Raw genomic sequence first — 14,660 nt, forward strand, 5'->3', positions numbered from 1 at the left:
TTCCACAAGTTCAACGGGTTTCCCTTTCCAGCTGCGTTAGAAAGTCACATGATGCTGCGTGTTGTCACTGGACTGTTGTGAGAGAACAACTGGCAACCCGGCAATAAAAGCTTCAAGCTACTGTGCAGGGCCTCCACCTGTTATATGCATCACCATTTCCCTGAGTGCTAACACGCACCGAACGCTGCTCTCCACTCACTCATCTGTCAGCGCTGCATAGTTCCTTGTCTCTTGAGGGCCTCTGAGATGTAGTTTAAGTCCTTTTTTTGTGCTGCAAAGACTGCAAAATAAACTCGATTTCTTTGCCATTGAGAATAACACACAAAAATGAATGCGTGCACGATATTTCCTGGCATGTGCATATTTTATGTTGAGAAACTTGAACATCGCCATGCTCGGAAGAGGGGAATCAAAGATACACATTTAGATTATTTAGTTATGGGGGATGCTTGCATGGTTTAGGGATTGATGTGCTATATAAGCTCTAATTTCATCTATATAATTATATACTATTCATTCATTTTCTACCGCTTTTCCTCACAAGGGTCGCAGGGTGTGCTGGAGCCTATCCCAGCTGTCTTTAGGCGAGAGGCGGAGTACACCCTGGACTGGTCGCCAGCCAATCACAGGGCAAATATAGACAAACAACCATTCACACTCACATTCATACCTATGGACAATTTGGAGTCGCCAATTAACCTAGCATGTTTTTGGAATGTGGGAGGAAACCGGAGTACTCGGGGAAAACTCGGGGAGAACATGCAAACTCCACACAAAGATGGCCGACGGTTGAATTGAACTTGGGTCTCCTAGCTGTGAGGTCTGCCCCAAATTGTCCATAGGTATGAATGTGAGTGTGACTGGTTGTTTGTCTATATGTGCAGCCCCATTATATACTATATTATTCTACAATATATATTATACTGAATATATCATAGAATGGCTTCAGACATTGCAAAAACCTACAGATAGACTTCTTAATTATCCTAATGATTGCCAAACTCCTTTGGGAGATGCCTGACCAGACCTTTAAGTGCTTCTGAGGAGGCTAGACAGACACAGAGTTGAGTGCTTTGATGAGCAGATCAGCTTTCATGTCATTTCTATGTGTGGGCGCTCTTGTATTCGTAATCAGGCAGACCGAAGGGAGGCTTGAATTGGATTTGGAGCAGTAGAGTAGCAGCATGTGTCTTTGTGAGCTGTCGCCAGACCGCAGCTATTAAACAATAACGAATGTAAATACACTCAATTTACATTCAATTGAAGCAAACTGTAAGGTAATCTGCCAAGCAAATCGACATTTTCTATTGAGGTATTTGACTCATATAGTTGTCTTATCGGCACATTTGCCACTAGACTAGGGTGGGAAGGACCTTAGTGTCACTTTTGTCTATAATTTTTGCATGTTTGTAAGAGTTTTGAGGTTAATTGGCCACTCCAAATTGTCCATAGGTATGAATGTGAGTGTGAATGGTTGTTTGTCTATATGTGCCCTGTGATTGGCTGGGTACACCCAGTCCAGGGTGTACTCTGCCTCTCGCCCGAAGACAGCTGGGATAGGCTCCAGCACCCCCTTTTTTTCTAATTACCGTATTTTCTGGACTATAAGTCGCTCCAGAGTATAAGTCGCACAAGGCCAAAAATGCATCATTAGAAAAAAACATACATAAATTGCACTGGAGTATAAGTCGCATTATTTGCGGGTAATTTATTACCCGCAAAAAACTACTTAACCAAAACAGACATTACATCATCTTGGAAGGCAAGTTCTAACAATAAAATAATAGAGAACAGGCTGAATAGGTGTAAGATATGCTAACACAATGGTTATTAAACTACACAAAAAATAAACATAAACAGAAAAGGTGTCCAGTGTTTATGTAACATAAACATTTTTTTCATTTATAAGTCGCTCTGGAGTATAAGTCGCAGGAACAGCTAACCTATGAAAAAAAAAGTGCGACTTATAGTCCGGAAAATATTGTGCAACACAACTTTAACAACTCTCATAAACATAGTACTTTTAAATACAACATTCCCCTCTACGGGTGTCTGATGTAGAAGCCATGACGTCGTCATTACAGCACCGTCATGGCAGCTGAGCGCCCCCCCCCCCCCCCAAATATGACGCATAGCACAGCTGTGGAAGTGTCCATTCAGCCAAACATGCTTGCACTCACATGGCTCCTTGGAGACCGAATCAAAGCCAGATGTGAAAGAAGCTTCTCCACCCTCATTAGCTCCATAGGCTGTTGTGGCTTGATTCTTCCAATTGCCTAATGTTAATTTTAAGTCAACAATACAAGCAATTGTTGCGTTGAAATCCGTAGCGGAACTAAACTAGCACTCTTTACTTCCTTCCTCGTGATAGAGGTCATTTCTTCCAACAATACATTTGTGGAAAATTATCTTTGCAGGAATTAGTCATCCCGATGATGAGGGGAAGTCCATTCCCCTCAAAAACAAACAAAGCTATGAGTGAATCATGAGTGGAGATACTCGTGACCTCCCAAGATGTTGTCATGTTGCAACTCAAGATTTGAAAATGTTCCCAGAGCGAATGTCATGGTCCGTGAACCTCACGTTGAGAAAAGAGGCAGTGGTGCGTTGGATGTTGTAGCATATTCAAGGGCACGTCAAATCAATGTAATGTTATTTTCTGTCCGGTATTCACGCTATTATGATCTCTTGATGGCAAAAATGTTTTTTCTCAATGAAAACAGTCGGGTTGCGTCCAACCTCAGCAGGAATGGAGCCCTGCAAGAGGCCTTCCTTTTGCAGCTCAGCAGTAAGACAGTCATTTTAAACTTCTTAAAATAGGTTAATGAGACAAAAAAAGTGAAGTAGTAGACTCCCAAAAAAAAATTTCACCGGCCCTGAGTTGGAATTTCTGATTGCACTTCTTCACACCATTGCTATAAGGAAAGGTCCTGCACTGCATAAGAGCTCTGGTCTGTGGTTTGTGTGCATTGAAGTCTGGTACAGATGTAATGCAGGAAATGAGAGATGGGGGAGTTCCCATAATGCGCTGAAAATCTCCTCAGTTAGCCGTGTGGAATATTTTCAGTGAGGATTAGACTCAAATGTCAGCAAAGAGACACTGCGGAAGAAAAAAAAAAAACTGAATGCTGAACTCTGCACATGTGTGTAATTACATGTTTTATGTGTGGTTTTGGGTGTGTTAAGTTGCTTACACTGGCACATGTCACTCGCTTGTGCTCTTAAACGGGAAACAAAAAGAGTGATTTGAACGGGCTTTATGAGGAATCACGTTTAGTGCGATAAGATTATTGTTGTTGCACTCAGACTGGATCAAGTTTCTCCATTTGTCTTTTGTAGGAGCTAGTAGGACAGTTGTTGTATGGTATGTGCTGTGTGTGTGATTGTGTGGATGGCTGTCCATTCACCCACGGCATGATTTTTCATTTGATTTAACATTTGCATTAAGGTTATGATGTGTAGTACTAAAGTGATCTAGTCAATACAACAATAATGTACTATTTGTGAGGCATTACATTTTTTTTTATTGTGCTTAGCCTCGCTTAAAGCTCTATATATTCATCCCCGTGTACCTGGATAGTGTCTGACACCAGCACCGAAGGACACCCCCAGGTCTGTCTTGCCCTACCAGCACCTGGTATTGTGGTCTGACTACTTTCTTCTCCAGTCCGCCTCTCAAATACCGTATCCAGTGTTGTTGTTCAACCTGAGGCTGTTTGTGGAGCTGAAATAACTCCACCCAAGGCGGAACAAAAAGTAGTTCCTTACCAAGTGTGCGTATCATATATCAAAAAAGCTGCGTACCCTTTAAGTGGACTCAGTTTGTGCTTGTCAGCATGTTACGACTAATATAATGACGCAGAAGCATTTATTACACACAATGACAGCTTGTGTAATGTCTTTAATTTCATTTTTAAGCGTGACTTCATGACGAATCGGACCGTAAAATACATCACGTTTCATACGCGGATGCTTTTGCAATACTTGCTTCATCCTGAAGGGCAGGTGCTTGTCACTGTCGTCTTTCCATAGAGAAGAAAAGTCATTGGGGGTCTTTTAACAGTAGCAGTACCAACTGGAGAGTATAGCATGTCAGATGAAAAATATTTTTATGGTGTCTGAATTAATGAATGGGTTGACTGTCAATATGGAGGATTATATACCCAAGATCACCACATGGTGATCAGACAACAAGGAGCTTTTCTTGTACTTCATGTATATATAAAAGGTAAAAAATATATAAAAAAATAATATAATATAATATAAATTAACATAAAAAGTATAATATAAATATATTAAGTTAATATAAAAAGTATAATATAAATATATTAAGTAAATATAAAAGTAATATAAAATAAATATAAATAATATAATTATAATAACTATATTATTGTAATATAAAAAGTAAATGAATGACAATAAAAAATATTTGGAAACAATCCAAAAACATTGTTTAATCAAAGTGAATTATTCTTTATGCATCTATAATGAGCAACGTAAACTGGAACCAACAAAAGGGTCAGTGCCTCACCAACCATGAACATCTCTACACGTCACTGTACTCCAGTATAAACTAAAAACAGAGTTGAAATAACCTTTCTTTTCTTTTGACCTAAACAAAGAATCATCTAATAATTGTGATTGAACATTTTCCAGACTGTTTTACTGTTGATTAATCCTTAATTGACACATTAGTATCAATAAGCTAAGACTACTTACATCATAGATGTTCCATAATGTTGCAAGCAACAAGCAATGGAGATGACAGAGAAGGGGGGTGTGGGGGTGTGGGGGTGGGAGAACAAAGACTTGAGAATAGCCCGTATAGGAAAACCAGACCGGTGCTTGTATTTTTACAAAATGGTGATTTATTTGATTAGCATAGCACATTAGCCGCTGAGAGAGGTGAGAATGTGCAAATGCAGAGAAACCTGATGAGAGCGGAGGTAAGACGGGGAGGGAGGAGGCACCAGAGGAGGAAGAAAAAGGAGGAGGGGAGCGTTGCTGCGACTGCCGCCGCTGTCATTCTACTGCTGCTGCTGCTGCGCACTCCCACGGCACGGAGGGTGCGCTCAGAGGGAGGAGTGTGTCGGGGGGGGTAAAAAGGGGGGGAGGACAAGGAGGACGTTAGGGAAGGGATCGCTTGGGCAGCACTGCAACAGCTGCAGCAGGAGAAAGGAGAGAAAGAGGGAAGGAAGGAGGTTGGACAATTGCTGCAAAGAGCAAGCCTTTTTTTTTCCATGTAGGATTTCTTTGTGCAAGAAAGAAGGTCGGAGGGAGGAACCTCGTTTTTCTCCTGCTTGCTGATGCGCGTCTCTCCGCTCTAATGCAGGAGGCATGCTTGGGAATAGTGTGAAAGCCAGGGAAGGAGATTTCAAGATGGATAGCTCAAAGGCGTACGGTCAAGCAGATAGCAAAGGACTCGGCGTGGGAGCCAAGAGGGCAAAATCCGGGGTGCCCCAGAGCACCCAACGGGGTGAACTCAAGGTTTACCGTGCAGGTAGTTCCGAGGGGAGGCTACCGGTGGCCTCCAGCCTCCGCAAGCAGAGATCCATGACCAACCTGGCTGTGCTCACTGATGCCGAAAAGAAGTTACACCTCTATGAGCCCAAGTGGTGCGATGACATGGCCAAACCCGGGGTGGGCGCACCGAGAAAGCCGGGTAAACCAGTAGGCAAGGTGACTGGTGGTGGAGCCCCACTTTCACGAAACCTTTCCAAATCGGAGCACTCCCTTTTCCAGGGAAAACCCAAGCCCTTTGCGCCTCTTGCTGCTCCCTCGGCCCCCAGCAAGCAAAGTCGCATACCTCGGGCTCCGTTCGCAGAAGTGAAGCCCCTCAGCAAGGCTCCTGAGGACGGCAGGTCAGATGATGAGATCCTCTCTAGCAAGGCCAAGGCCGCTGCCAAGAAACCGGGACTCGGAGAGGAGTCCGGTTCCAAGGGACAGGGCGAGGAAGGAGGGGATAAACCCTTCCTGAAGGTGGACCCCGAGCTTGTAGTGACAGTTCTGGGAGACCTGGAGCAACTGCTCTTCAGCCAGATGTTAGGTGAGTTCAGAAGGACGCTGATCACTGATAGGATGGCAGCGTTTTGTCCATGGCCTGGCGTGGGTTTGATTCCTGCATTTAACAAGTGACCAGTCCAGGATGTAGACCTTTTTACTATATTATACCAGCTCCACACTGACACCGAAATAGATAAATGATGTAATAAAAAAATGGAAGAAAAGGCTTGGTACTGTAACACTGCCCCACTTTTGCAAGCTTCATTGATACCTCAGTGGGCGTCACTCCCTCCTCCATGCCAGCACACGGCACCTGCTTGCATGCTGCAGCCGCCCTTTGCATCTCCCCTTGACAAATGCATCCACATCTCAGTCTAAAATCGAAATCTTGTCTGTGCTGCGTTGTCCTTCCTCTGAGGTTTGCTGTAATTATATGGAATATGTTTGCTTCCAATCAAACAAAAAGAACCGACGGCTCTGTGGTGATCATTACCAGTAGACCGATCTCTTGTCAAAACCTCCTGCTCGCTGCACCATGCCACAATAAACTCCACCCGCCGCGCCGTGTATCTCCCAAAAGCGAGGAGGAAAAAAAAAAAAAAATTGGAACGACAGCGTGCCATATTGAATAGATTTTAGAGGCACAGACACACATTTAGCCTCCTCCAGGCTTCATTCATGTGTTAGGGTGCTGACAGATGGCTTGTGCAAATGGTGAGGAGATGGCATTGCCTTCTCTGGAGCTATAGGTCACATTTATCAATAGGAGGGCATTGATCATGGGGTGGTGTGAAAGATGCTGATCATTCTGGCATATTTATAATCCCAATGATCACAGGTTTTTAAGGCAAAAATTAAGGCTTTTACATGGTATAATATGGTTTGCTTATTTAGACATGCTTAACAAGTTACATTAACCCTTAGATGCATGATTGACTGGACCCTACACTCTTCCAAATGGGTTCTAGTATGGGCCAAAAATGACCCATACTAGAATCAATGCGTTTTTATGCCAATTTTGCCATTTTGGTTAGGAATAATCACTTGTATGATATTTATTATTATATACAGGAGTTGATAAGAATCAAAGGTTCCTATTGGATTCCATAGAAAATGCATGCGGGTCATTTTTGACCCACTTATGGAAGGTTGGGGTAGTAACACAAAAACAAAAATTTCTTAAAATGTATAAAAGGTAACTTAAAAATGTGAATGGCATGATATCAAAAACATGTTTTTTGATGAATATCTGGAATATGAAATGATAAAAAATTTTCATTACGAATATATTTCAAGAAAACAACCTGACCAGGTCATTTTTGACCCACTTATGGAAGGTTGGGGTCGTAACACAAAAAATTCTTAAAATGTATAAAAGGTAAGTTAAAAATGTGAATGGCATGATATCAAAAACATGTTTTTTGAGGAATACCTGGAATATGAAATAATGACAAATTTTCATTACAAAGATATTTCAAGAAAACAACCTGACCAGGTCATTTTTGACCCACTTATGCATCTAGGGGGTTAAGTGAACACGGTTTGCACAATGCATTATCTTCAAAAAGGAGTGGAGCTTATTTAAGACTTCCCCTCCTCCATATCTATTATTGATAAGTCATTCACACTATATCTGTGGGATGAACAATTGGAATGAGATCAAATACAAGACATAATGCTTTGCAACCACTAAATGAACATATTTTGGTGTTGATCAGACAGTTCTTATATTCAATCTATTTTGTGCAGCTATGCCTAATGTTGTTGCCAGTTACGGTCAACTTATGTGATTTACTCCGGTATCATTAGTGGTTCATAATTAATACATATGTGCTAATTAAATATAATTATGCATGCTTCATTCATCTGTCTGGACGTCATCCATCAGTCATATTACTTGGACATAAACCAGCATCTCAGTAATGGTGCTCAGGTTAAGAACGATTTCCATTCCTACAACTGTCATATAAGTTGAATTTTAAGTTGGAAAAGTATACCTAAAATATACTTAAATTAACACCTCAAGTCACTCACACTGTACACAAAACACAAGAAGGAATATTCAAATAAGCTTTATCCCAATGTTGATTTCTCCACTTAGCATTTTATGATGTGTGATTTCACTTACCTTTTCTTATGCGTGCAACCACTAGAAGAGTCTGTCTCACGCTTGAAAGACATAATGGAAGTTAAACATAACTAAAATGAACCAAAGTAGCCCTTCCACAGTGTAGCAACTCTTAATTACTTATTGCTCTGCCTCTTTTTTTCTTCTGTCGTGCTCACTCAATTAGTTCTATTTATAATTATCTACAGTATTAATCATTAATGGAAGTGTTAAACTATGGCATCAACAATATATTACAATCTAATACAATCTATACTAAATAATAAGCCCAAAATGGAGCGCAAACTTTTCAAAATGTCTTAAATATAGACATATATTAGACAATATTCCATACTGTACTGTATGTCTCTTTGCTAATAGCCTCATTGTTCAAAAGTTGCAAACCAAATTGTTAAACACTTAATAAAAGCTTCAATCATAACGGTTTCTCCCCTACACACATGATCAGAAAAAGGGTCAGATTTTTTACACAGGTAAATTTAAAGTGACAGGCACGCAGATACGAGGTCATTAGGATGACAGCTTCACATCAACACAGGTTCAATTGGTACAAGCATAAAAGCGAGACTTGTCGGGAAAAGTGGGTTTTGACCTAATATTTCATCATAATGATACGTGATCGCTCATGCAAGATCTTTGCAAATGTCGCAATAGCCCCGACTTATGTCGAGTGCTCGAGAAAGGAGGACTGGGACTGCCTGAAAGCATGAAAGAGACCACAGCTTTTCATTTTGTGACATTTGAAAGAGAGTCTGATTTTCTGTGCAGTTAGAATGGCACAATGTTATAGCTGGTGGCTATATGAAAACATTAGTTTATATATGACATGCTTATGGTGGACGAGTGGTTAGCACGCAGGCCACATAGCTTGGAAACTTGAGTTCAATGCCACTTTCGGCCATCTCTGTGTGGAGTTTGCATGTTCTCCCAGTGCATGCGTGGGATTTCTCTGGTTTCCTCCCACATTCCAAAAACATGCTAGGTTAATTAGCGTTTCCAAATTGTCCATAGGTATGAATGTGAGTGTGAATGGTTGTTTGTCTTTGTTTTATTTGATCTTCATGAGCAGGGAGTTTGCAAATAGTCTTCTTATAATATACCAAAGTGCTGATTCTTTGTATGCTTCCCAAAAAAAGTCTTATAATCTTATCTACCAATTAATGACCAATCTGATCCTACCTGTGTTCACTTGCAGTGGGTTGAATGGCTTTAACACTTGCCCTTCTTTGTACATACATTGTATATAAAAGAAAAGCAACCACTTCTTATCGTCTACCATTTTTCTGTCTGAGCTGTTTGTGTTAGTGTTGCATCATTTCTTTGTTGGAGATTCTTGATTATTGACTGCTTTTGAGTCACTGTTCACTGCAATGTCTGTTGCTCAAGGATATGTAAAAGTCATTCCAGGTCATTACTTTATTTCCCGGAGTCCTCTGAAAGGAATTATTTTTGTAAAAATATATCCCGCTATCTCTGCTCTTTTTAACCAAGCACAATGGCTGCAATTACACGACAGTGATTACAGGTTACAGGTTCTCCTTTGCTCCGTCCATGTGATTTTAGGTCTTCACTTTGATGAAGTCAAATAACAAACAACTTGTTTTTTTTCTCTGGGCATTGCTTGGCAGACCCCGAGTCACAGAGGAAGCGCACGGTGCAGAATGTCCTCGACCTTCGCCAGAATTTGGAAGACACAATGTCAAGTCTGCGGGGCTCTCAGCTCAGCCACAGGTAGTGATGACAACAACAACACCTAGAAAGACACACAGTAGAGTGCAGACACCCGACATGTTGGAACCATTGTGGTCTGCATGTAAACACTAAAGAAAACTGTTTAAAACTAATATTTGATTAATAATCAATACATGAAGGAGCTCTGTCAAGTCTCAATGTGATTATAAAATAAGTAAAGATGATGAGAGATAATAAGATAATAATAATAATGCTCAGGTACAGTAACAGTGTATTTGTAGGGTATTTCATTTATTGAAAAGGAGTCAAACATAGGATCATAACACTCAAGCCGCCAGTCATGCTGTATATTTGTATATTTGACTGTCTGCCCCTTTCCAAACTGGAGCAGGTCCATTCACTTGTTATGCTGATAAATTATCCAAGAAGGACAGATGAAAATACGCCTATGGTCGTAGCTATTGCAATATTTATGAATTTCTGCCTATGGTTATGTAATGAAGTGGAAAAAAAAACAGAACGCTACCATTTTTGTACTTTTCAACCCCGATCCACTTACTAGAGTCAGGAAGAAGTCATAGTTCCAAACAATTTTTTCCACAGCTAATGATGACTGTCCCCCCATGGATGTCCACAGTTGTTTGGAGAGCAGCAACGTGGGCTACGACAGCGACGACACCAACGCTCGTAGCATGTCCAGCCTCTCTAACCGCTCCTCGCCTCTGTCGTGGCGCCATGGCCAGTCCAGCCCTCGTCTCCAGGCGGGCGACGCCCCATCCTCCACAGCAGTAGGATACCAGGGGGTCAAAACCGCCTCCCACCAGTACGCAGCCCAAACCATGCCGGCTCGCTGCTCGAGCCACCTCAGCGGCACATCACGTATCGAGCTGTTGGATGGGCTCGAGGACGGCGACCTCAAGTCCGGTTACCTGAGCGACAGTGACCTTCTGGGAAAGAGCCTCCCGGATGACGAGGACAACCTCACTAATGGGTAAGTCTCGGATATAGGATATTCTGTTTCCATGGCGACACCTATCAGATACCCTTTTGTTGTTTATGGAACCTCCAACAACTTGAACAACCCAGAAAACAATAAACATTAGATATAATTAATTAAATAATTCAACATTAAAACACCAAAATCTTAATGAAGAAGCTATCTTCTTGCCAACTTCTGCTTTTTTTTTTTTTTTTGCCTTGTCAATGCACTTGGCAACCCAGCAGCTTTCATCAGCATTCTCTACAAAAACACTTTGTTCTTTATTGCTCTTCTTTCCCGAACATTCTTTTTGCTGACTCTGAGAGGATTCCTTTCGGAGTCTTTCTACCGAGGACACAGCAGGCTTTCCCTCAGTTACACAACAAGAACAAGCTGGGTCGGAATCTGTTTGAAGATGCATCAGTAGGTACATTAGCAATGCGACGTCGCTTTTTTTTTTTTGATCATTCAGGATGCCAACAAATGGGTCCAGGTTACACAAAATAATTTAAGTTCCTATTTTTACCTTGGCTGGTCCTGACAAAGAAACCAGGACGCTTCTCTGGTGTGGTTTAGCAGATTTATTGTCGGGCATGTCGGGCCTCTGGTGTGTGTGGAACTTGTGGACTTGGATTGCTGTGTCCATTTTGGTCAATTCAAAGATGGAACATGTAGAACTTCAAGGTCTGGTGACCTTATTTTAAAACTAGGACGTTTTGTTAACAACTTGCTTATTATTTGATTACATTTTTTATGACTTGCTCCATCAGACCGGATCAGGTTTCCTGAAGTGTCTTGGGCCCTTAGTCAATGAATTCATCAATAAGGGTTTTGGAGACCAGTTTGAGGAAGGTCTTTTTCTCACCAGTACAAGGTCACCATCAATATCAGTGACCTTTGTACTAGCTGTTACATCAGCAAAGGTAGAGGTACAACTTTGTATTTTCTTCATTTCCTAGTAAATAGTGGCTAGATTTCATCATCAATCACCAATCATTACACATTGCTTTATGTATTATGGTTGAAATGTAAGGTTAGTGGTGAGCCACCATGACTGTGAGCAGCAGACATGTTGTCAAGGTTACACCCTCATGGAAACAGCTGCTCTCTAGTTATTACACCCATGGGGGGGGGTTGGTACTATGTTTGTTAGAATACATACTCATTATGGAAATCTCTCAACCAGGAGGGCATGCAGAAGCATGCATAGCGTCCACCAAGGTCAAAGTTAGAAAGATATAATAAGGAATGTATGACCTTAAACTTCATTTCTGTTGTCTTCCCAGTGGAATACAAGGTTTACAATGTGGACACAATCATATGGGAGCCTGTCAGAGTGCTCAGAGCCACGTCTTTGTGTAGCAGCGCCGCACAGTTGCCCACAGTGTAGGAAAAAATACCAGTCACAGCTGGTAAAACTGCCAAAGAAACACAACCTCCATATAAGTAATAATAGGCTCTAACAACAAACCGCAATATGGAAATAGCAGCTGCTATTTTTATTGTGCATGTTTTTTTATGTTGTGTTTTATGTTTTTTATGCATGTTTTTTACTTTTCATCTCTTTAATTTGCATGGTTGTCTGTTATGTGTTTACAAAAAAGCTGTGTTGTTCATGTCAAGGGTTAATAATCCTGCCTCGTGAATATATTTTCTTAACGAGCTAATCCCCTTTCTGAATCACTAGCATGCGGCACGTGCTCCACTTTGCCTCTTGCGGAAGGCTTTTTTGGAAAATTCCGGGTTGCATTTTACATTCCTACTCTACATCCACACACACTCACTCCAAGCTCATTGAGTGCTATCAGCAGCTTGAAAATAGATCAGGCTCTCCTCCTGTGTAACCATGGAAACAAGATACAAAATCATCAGTAAGCCGCTGTCTTACATTTTCGTATGTGATTAGCCTTTAATGAGCTCCACATATCTTCAACAGTGACATGAAGTATCGGCTTAATGTCCGATGACTTGAAGACATCTAGAAATTGACACATGCTGTACAGAAATAGACCTAGCCTGATGCTGAAATGGATATTGATCAAACCGCGCGGGATGCAGTCGTGTGTACACAGCATCATCACGGCACTCAATAATTTGATACAACATACATCCTGGTCTCATTGGTAACTCCATACTTGCATTAGGGAGGAAAAGCAGCAGTCTGTTTTCTCAGATTAAAAAAAAAAAAAAGCATGGAAGTGCTCCAAATATTACACATTTGACATTATGCAGTACATAAATATTACACATTTGACATTATGCAGTACATGGTAGTTAAATAAACTCACTTTCCCATTGTATTTTTTTTTAGCATACTTTATCATACTATACAATTATCCTACTATATTGTGCTATGCTATACATGTATATATTATGTTAGTATGCCCTTTATATCAAAATTTAGGTTTTTATGTCAGGTTAAGTAACGTTTATATTCTCTTCCAAGACAGATGTAAATAAATAAATAATAAAGCATATCTTAAAGCAATCTTCACTCGCTAAATGTACTGCAAAAAAGGTCAGTAAGGATAATTCATAATGCCGCCTACAGAGAACATACTAACTCCTTATTTCTAAAATCACAAATACTTCAACTTGCTGATATAGTTCATCTTCAAACAGCTAAAATAATGCATACGCTAAAAATAACCAATTACTAAAAATGTCATCCAATACTTCTCTACAAGAGAGGAGAAATATGATCTCAGGGATGAACTAGATTTGAAACACTTCTATGCTAGGACTACGTTAAAAAGCCATAGCATTTCAGTATGTGGAATCAAACTATGGAATGGATTGAGTAGGGAACTCTTAATAGTCTATACAAAACTGAAGTGGAGATCCATGCTGCATCTCCTCTTATAGTCTCTATACTGCAGCATGATGCACTGCACAGCAAGCAGACTGCAGGAGCAGCACACACCTTTGCTCATGCAGCAACATGGCTCTGGATGTGCTGCCATGGCAACCACTGACCCACTGATGGGCTGACTTGTGTGTCACTGTGATAACTGCTGAATGGCTGCGTGTGTGTGTGTGTGTGTGTGTGTGTGTGTACGTGTGTTGACTCGGGGTAAAATGAGACAGAATGATCGTGAAAGAGAGTGAGGCGACCGGTGTAAAGGTGCTTAGATTGTGTTTGATTGATTGTGGCAAAGTCATTGAAATCAATACCTCTGGAAGTGTCAATCAAAATCTGGTAAATCTCAAAAATACTACTACTACTAAATACTGGTGTAAAAAGAGGTTGAAGGAATATCATTGGTAGTACGTGGTATTCCTTCATGCTGCTACACTGGCAATGTCATCACCATGGCAACCATGATGAGGCCTTTTTTTGCACACGTTTAGAGCTTTGGCACAGATAGCACATCGCTCTTAAACAGTCTCTCGCTGGTGGAAACAAAATGCATACCAACAAAGACATTGTGAACTTAATGAAGGGTTTGCTGTAGTCATCTTATCCAGGATTTATGGCCTCTGCAGTCTGCATTCAATTTCCCTTTTCTTGGCTTGCTTGGACCATTTTTTTAAAGGAGAGGCTCTAAAGGGCTCTCTGGCTATTGAAGCCTCGCATGTTTTTGACCCCCAATTAAAGTCAAAACAGTTGTTGAGAAAGGAAGTGGTCATCTGACTAATACTTAAAGCTTGTTGTCTATTAGCTAAAGCAAGGCAGTTATGTTTTCATTCATTTCATTTGTTTTGTGCAGTATTTCAACCATTTTGTTCATTTTGTCACTTAAACAAAACAATGTAACAAAAGTTGGCTGCACGGCAGTCGAGTGGTTAGCATGCAGAATTCACAGCTAGGAGACCCGAGTTCAATTTCACCCTCGGCCGTCTCTGTGTGGAGTTTGC

General features: G+C 40.9%; 1 protein-coding gene across 4 annotated transcripts in view; it reads left to right on the plus strand.

The window, feature by feature from the left end:
- Positions 1-14,660, plus strand: part of nav1b (neuron navigator 1b) — a 49,275-nt gene that overhangs the window by 9,910 nt on the left and 24,705 nt on the right. For 2 of the 4 annotated variants that reach the window (XM_078798775.1, XM_078798777.1), the window contains exons 1-3: positions 5,108-6,046; positions 9,760-9,862; positions 10,461-10,814. In XM_078798775.1, coding sequence (XP_078654901.1) covers positions 5,338-6,046; positions 9,760-9,862; positions 10,461-10,814 — 1,166 coding nt within the window. In that variant the 5' untranslated portion in view covers positions 5,108-5,337. Of the gene's footprint in view, positions 1-5,107; positions 6,047-9,759; positions 9,863-10,460; positions 10,815-14,660 lie in introns of those variants that run through there. The other 2 variants (XM_078798776.1, XM_078798778.1) reach the window with 2 other exon arrangements.

The sequence above is a fragment of the Doryrhamphus excisus genome, linkage group LG18 (assembly GCF_037039965.1).
Source record: "Doryrhamphus excisus strain RoL-2023G ecotype Guam linkage group LG18, RoL_Dexc_Guam_v1.1, whole genome shotgun sequence".
Classification (NCBI taxonomy): Eukaryota; Metazoa; Chordata; class Actinopteri; order Syngnathiformes; family Syngnathidae; genus Doryrhamphus; species Doryrhamphus excisus.